The 6,776-nt window shown below is 47.9% G+C and overlaps 1 protein-coding gene across 1 annotated transcript; it reads left to right on the top strand.

Annotated features, from left to right (window-relative positions):
- Positions 1 to 4,232: 4,232 nt before the first annotated feature.
- On the top strand, positions 4,233 to 6,527 carry LOC141022458 (uncharacterized). Its single transcript, XM_073498721.1, has 2 exons — positions 4,233 to 6,012; positions 6,184 to 6,527. The coding sequence occupies exons 1-2, from the start codon at positions 4,233 to 4,235 to the stop codon at positions 6,525 to 6,527; spliced, it is 2,124 nt and encodes a 707-aa protein (XP_073354822.1).
- The last annotated feature ends 249 nt before the right edge of the window (positions 6,528 to 6,776 follow it).

The following is a 6,776-nucleotide window of genomic DNA, read 5'->3' as shown; positions in this document are numbered from 1 at the left end:
TTCACTCTGTGAGACCGAACCAAACCACTCGGAGGCCCACATCGATTTATGAGGCGGCTGGACTTCCCGTATAATAAAAGGACTAAAAATCTATCCAAAAATCTTTGGCAATTTTTCGGAGCCTCCGAGTGGTTTGGTTCGGTCTCACCGAGTGAACATGACCAAACTTGTGTACTCTTCTGTATTCCACACGGTCTCACCGAGGGCACCGGGTGTCCCGTGACAAATTTTCTGACTTCCATTCGGTCTGTCCAAAGTAACTCTGCAGCTTCTGCCGCTGACCTTGTTTTGGCTCTACAAGTTGCATACGACGTCGGATTAAGACGATTTTTATATCAAAATCAACCGTTTCGACGAGACGAAGGTTTTTCATGTTGATAACTTTTTCATTTGTGGCCATCTTAATTACGTTTTGTGACCCTGACACTTTTCGGCCAACGGGAAGCCGAAAAGTGCTCTTCGGCCCAGCTGGGCACTCTTCGGCCAACGGGAGGCTGAAGAGCCCACTTCGGCCAATGGTAGGCCGAAAAGTCCCTCTTCGGCCAACAGAAGGCCGACGGGGTCATAGTTTCGAATTTGCTATAAAAATCATCATAGTTTCAAAAAAAAACCCAAAAGGGCACCACATGCGTCAACTGATTGATAAACTCAGAAGCACCTCAACTAACAAATGAAAAAGGTGTCCTTAAATAGAATCTCACATATAAAGCTATAAGCATAAATAACAAGCAATGCAAAATCAAAAGAAATAAAAAATCAGTGAAGCACATTATACTTTTACATTAGAGCCTATAGATATTGCAAAGACAAGAGAAATGGTCAGCATGGCAATATTGTTCGGTGGTCAAATAATCCCAAAATGATACATTGAGAAATCTATATTGGCCTTCCAATTTATAGAAGAATGCGAAAGAAAACTAAGTTAGACTTTTACACAATGCTCATTTAACTTGTGACGGAAAAAATTATGCCATCATAACTCAATTCTAATATATACAATTCCCATGCTGCAGGCAACGTTGTTATGGGCAACAATGTATATAAATTGCCCGTGCGTTGCATCGGGGGCATACATATTCTAATGGGTCAATACCAATGGTGGATAACATATACCTTTAGGACCCTTTTGCACACCAGGTGGCATTGTTGACTTCTTTACCATTAACGCATTGTCGTTCTTCTTCTCCCTGCAGAGCTGGCGGCCGACGGCGACGAGCTCCGCCTTCTTATTCTCACTGTTGTGGCCGTCCTTATCGTCCTTGTTGATTAGCTCCATCAACAATCCATTGTTCTTCTCCACCATTCTTTAGCACTCTAGCAACTGTATGGCGAGCTGGTCGTCACTATTGATGTTGGAGAAGCCAACAAGGCCAAGAGGTTGTTGATGTTTGTGCTCTCCTCCCCATGGTCGTTATCACCGCTGCTTGGGGTGCCATTAATCAACGACAGCCACACTACAAACGCATTCTTCATGTTCATCTCCTTCTCCTAAGTACACTATAGTCAAGGACAGCCACGACTATACGAGTGGCAGGAGACATATCGGTTTACCTTCATGTACTTTTCATCTATCATAATGAAACTTTGAAACTTATATTCCATTTAATTCTATTTGGCATCTAAAACAATACACGAACAAACTACTCGAGATCAAAGAGTAGCGCAGTAAAAATACTACTTACATCTAAGAGAAAGGCTACATCAAGTAGTAGAATCTGCATGGCATGTGTGCTAACCTGGTCTGGATGATGTGAGTTAACAATATTGAACCCCTCTTATGTGTATGCTGCCCCTCTCAAACATCTGCAACCAAAAATAGATGAGACCCATCTATCAAGACTACAAAAACGAAAGCTGAAACATGTAAGGGCATTTGGGCATCGTACAGAAACACGCTGACCAGTCGCTTTGTTTCAGGATCAAGAACAAAACATGAGAGCTTCTCTCATCAATTACCTCGGCAGAAGCTTCATACATCTCTGATTTGTCGAGCGCCTTCCACATTCATGCGGCTGAAAAACTTCCCGCTCCCTCCCACCCTGTCTTGCGTTGATGAAGACCCAGGCTGAGCTTTGCTCCACGGCGCACTCACTTCCGGTCAAGTATACGCCAACATCGGAAGGGGGAGATGTTGGAGATTAAGAGGGGATTGAGGGAAATGGATCCTCACATCAGTGAGGCGTGCGGTGCATGTGCATCTGTGCAGAGTTTGGTCTGGCTACAAAAAAGGAGCATAAGCATATGTCAAAGTAAAAGTAAAATGAACATGTACATTATACCTAAATTATATTCTCTCCTTCCCTAAGTAAATAAATAAATATACGGTCCTGCATATCGTGTCACATGTATTAAGAACCTAGCATTTTCTGCTCATGCATTGGATCTAAAACTTAAATTATGTAAGAAGACCACAGTAAACAAAAACCAAAAGCTTTACTAAGTCGGTCTTGCCTTCATTACTGTTTCTACCGATGCTTCCAATTCCACACTTCTTCCTACAATATTGAAGCAGTCGTTAAACCCTGCAATATCAGCATTGAAAAACAAATGCAGGACAAATAAAAACACAAAAGTAAAACATTCAAGAGAAATTGCGGTATCAAATTTGAATTCTTCAACACTCAGAGCATGTTTAAACTATTTGTATCACACTGTATAGACTTGCCCAAAAAATGCTGCATCCGAAAAACGATCAGAAATTCAGAATGCAAAACCATGTCATGCCTGACGCCGTGTCTTAGCTGTACACTGGCGCCACCTCCTCCACATGTGGTGTTCAGTGGCGCACTTGACAGAGAGACGTGATTCAGGACCATGGTTCTGCCGAATCTATGGTCTATGCCGTACGATTTAACATCTGACTACATGTGGACCTGTGACATGCATGTCAACTGCATTTTTTAATCAACCATGCATGATGCATGGATCCTCTTGAATAGTGTTTAGAAATCAATGGTGTCGAGCGTAGGTTCGGCTGAACCATGGTTCCGTAAAACATTTTCACAGGTAAAAAGGAGAGGGACCTATGCAGGCCATCACACCGGCAAGGGTTACCAAATCAAATCGAGTATTAAATCCGGCAAGACGCGCATGTTAAGTCAAAGGCTAACCTGCCGTGATTGATTCCTTCGCTGGCTGGATATGGAAGCGCTAAAGCGCACAAGCAGCGCCAGGCATGAGAAACCAGTCATGGCGCTCCTGTTGCGGCGACTGGACTCGTCCTGTTCTGTGTCAAGATCTCTCGACCTAACCAGTTGCGGCCAAGGGGTGAGGATGGGAGGCGGAGAGAGGCAGGGGCGCAGGGGGAAAATATCCTGTGGAGCTTAGGCTCATGGACACCCCCTTATCTAGCCATCCAATTCTGCATCACGATTCGTGCAAGTACTTTTCTCTTTTTTGTTTCACTCATTTAGTTTAACCTATGAACTTCAAACTTTTCAGCACAACAAAACATTCTTACTAGAATATGGGAAAAAACATTCAGATTTTTTCGTGCATCATAAATACTAAAAATAAGAATTTTTTTAATTAAAAAAATATCATTTTCTATATTTTTCTTTGACAAAAAAATCTGAAAGTTTTATCCAACATTGTTCTAAGAATGTTTTATTGTCCTGGAAAGTTTCAAGTTCACTTGTTGTTTTGTTTTGAAGAAACAAAAAAGAGAAAGTTCTCATGTAGTAAGTTAGTTGTGTAGCACGGATCTCAAAGCAACATTAGATGCTGAGGATAGGAGGTGTCCAAGAGCCTGTGCTCTAAAAATCCGCGTCCGGGCGCAGGGCGCTTGATTTTGTTTTCGGTATTGATGGGTGGATCGGTGGATGGTATAGAGGCGCTGTCACGGCTGGCACGGCTACCCCACCTGCCACGGCGGCCCCACTGGGCAGCGAGACAACCGAGCCACGACCAGACGGGGTTGACGAAGTCAAGGCGCATGGAGGAGGGGTGCCTAGTGGGCCCGCATAGTCAGGACGCGTTGCGTGAGTGTGGCCTGCGTGCCGTGGGTATTACTAGGCGTGGATGAGAGTGAGTGGTCATCGATTATTATTGTATCAACATTAACCGAGAGAAGCTGATCTTCTCCACCGGCCTCCTTCGTCCTCCTTCCCCTCCTATCCCTTCCCCAGATCTAGATCGGGACCCTTACAACTTGGTATCAGAGGTCAATCATCCTGGATCCACTCTACCAGAAGCCCCGCTACCACACCAAAGCAGCGCAGCATGCGGCAACCATGGAAGAGCAGATCGCAGCCCTGGCGAAGGCGGTCCACGACGGGCGCGCCGCCAACGACGCCCGTCTCGACGCGATCCAGCAGTCGCTCGAGCTCTGGCGGCCGTCGGTGACCAACCTGCAGCAGCAACTCGACGAGCTGCGTACCCAGGTCGGCCGGATCGCCCTCCACCCCATGCTGACTGCGTCTTCGACATCTCCTGAGGACGCGGTGGTGCAGCCGGTGTCATCTCCTCCGACCGACGACCCTGGGCACCACGGGTCAAGTGGCCACAGCAGGAACGTCGACTCCGGGGGCTCGGCACACGGGGTAGTCACTACCCTGGTGCCGCCTCCGGTCACGGGTGAGCCTCTCCGGCCCCCTTTTCCTTTGAAATCCGGCGAATTGGGCTGGGATCTGGCACATACTGTTGATCTTCCACCTCAGTCGCCTCACGTTTCTTTCGGGGGACACGGCAATTGGGCCCTTCCGCGGCTTGATTTTCCATCCTTCGATGGCGAAAACCCCCAATTCTGGAAAAACAAATGTGAAAAATATTTCAGTGTTTATGGAGTTCAGAGAGAGATGTGGGTGCGGGTATCTACTCTCCATTTCGAGGGTAATGCCGCGCGTTGGCTGCATGTGCAGGAAGCACACGACACCTCCTTCACCTGGGAGACGCTTTGTTCAGCCGTGTGTGCCAAATTTGGCCGTGAACAGTACCAAGTTCAGCTTAGGCAGTTTAATACTCTTCGTCGGATAGGGTCGGTTACAGTGTACATGGAACAATTTGAGGAACTCATGCATCGGTTGTTAGCTCATAACCCTGCTTTTGATCCGTTGTTCTTCACTACGCAATTCCTTGATGGTCTCAAAACCGACATTAAAGTAGGTGTTGCTTTACATCGCCCGCAAGACTTGGACTCCACCTTTTCTCTTTCTCTGTTACAGGAGGAGCTGATGGGACTGATGCCCCGGAAGGACCCAGGCCAGGCGAGACACCCCGCTCGTCCACTGCCAGCTGCGGGTGGATTACATCCCCGCCCGGTGCCCCCCGCGCCTCCAGCAGCGGCAGAAGATCGTCGGGCTTTGGACGCGGCTTGGGCAGCTGACCGGCGCGCTAAACCAGCACGAGGCGAGGACCGCGTCGCCGCACTGCGCAATTACCGTCGCGCGCGCGGTCTCTACTTCAAGTGCGGGGAACGATGGGGGCAGGGCCATCAGTGCGCTGCCACCGTCCAACTCCATGTTGTCGAAGAGTTGTTGGAGATGCTGCAGGCCGAAGCGCAAGACAGGCAAGGGACTGAGTTAGATTCTGATGAGGAACAACTCATGTCCATCTCCAAGGTTGCGACCACAGGGGCAACAACCCCGCGAACTGTTCGATTGCTGGGTTTGATCAATGGCCACGAGGTGCTGATCCTGGTGGACTTAGGTAGCTCGCATAGTTTCATCAGTGAGGAAACAACTCAGAAACTGAAAGCACAAGTTCAGTTGATGCAGCCCGTGTCAGTAAAGATTGTAGACGGAGGCACCTTGACTTGTTTTGGATACATACCTGCTTGTGAGACAACACAAGGGCAGCGGTTCGAGACTGATGTCAGAGTTCTCCCTCTCGGTTCTTATGACATGGTGGTGGGAATGGATTGGTTAGAAGCATGCGGACCTATGTTGGTCGATTGGACAGCAAAAACGCTGCAGTTTCAGCATCAGGGAGCATCTATCACCCTGGTAGGATTGCAGCCCAAGCTTCAGCAAGTTGAGCAAGTGACAATGGATCAGTTACTCAGGCTGGAGCAAAGTAATTCTATTGCTCATGTGATATCACTGTGTGCAATCGATCGCTCAGACAAAGCCACAGAAGTGCCTCCAGCCATTCAACATGTCATCGACAGTTTCCACTCAGTGTTTGCAGAGCCATCCAAGTTGCCCGATCGTTAACCATGGGACCATACTATTCCTCTGCTTGAAGGGGTGAAACCGATCAACATCAGACCGTATCGCTACACTCCTGAACAGAAAGACGAGATAGAAGCTCAGGTCAAGGAGATGTTGGAAAAAGGGCTCATCACACCTAGTACGAGTGCATTTTCATCGCCCGTGCTGCTGGTCAAGAAGAAGGACCAAACATGGCGTTTCTGTGTCGATTACCGTCATCTCAACACCATCACTGTCAAGAAAACCTACCCGATGCCTGTGATCGACGAGCTGCTCGACGAGTTGGCTGGTTCTAAGTGGTTCTCGAAGTTGGATTTGCGAGCCGGATATCATCAAATCCGCTTGGTCCCGGAGGATGAGCACAAGACAGCATTCTGAACGCACTTGGGGCACTTTCAGTTCAGAGTGATGCCGTACGGCCTCGCGTACGCTCTTGCAACTTTCCAAGGGGTGGTCGACACCGTGCTTAAGCCAGTTCTTCGCCACGGGGTTTTGGCATTCATGGACGACATATTAATCCACTCTGAAGAGCTGGAAGAGCATCGACAGCTACTGAAACGCGTCTTGCAGCTATTGGCCGAGAAAGATCTCAAGGCCAAGATGTCCAAATGCACGTTTTCCCAACAG

Source organism: Aegilops tauschii, chromosome 5 (genome assembly GCF_002575655.3).
Source record: "Aegilops tauschii subsp. strangulata cultivar AL8/78 chromosome 5, Aet v6.0, whole genome shotgun sequence".
Taxonomy (NCBI): domain Eukaryota; kingdom Viridiplantae; phylum Streptophyta; class Magnoliopsida; order Poales; family Poaceae; genus Aegilops; species Aegilops tauschii.
The sequence above is the reverse complement of the archived record's forward strand: the minus strand, read 5'-3'. Positions and strand labels throughout refer to the sequence as shown.

What these genes read in the sequence shown, in the direction of transcription:
- LOC141022458 (XM_073498721.1), top strand. Translation starts at nt 4,233, where the DNA reads ATGGAAGAGCAGATCGCAGCCCTGGCGAAGGCGGTCCACGACGGGCGC. An exon ending in GTTACTCAGGCTGGAGCAAA is followed by an intron (nt 6,013 to 6,183) that starts GTAATTCTATTG and finishes CTCTGCTTGAAG; the next exon opens with GGGTGAAACCGATCAACATC.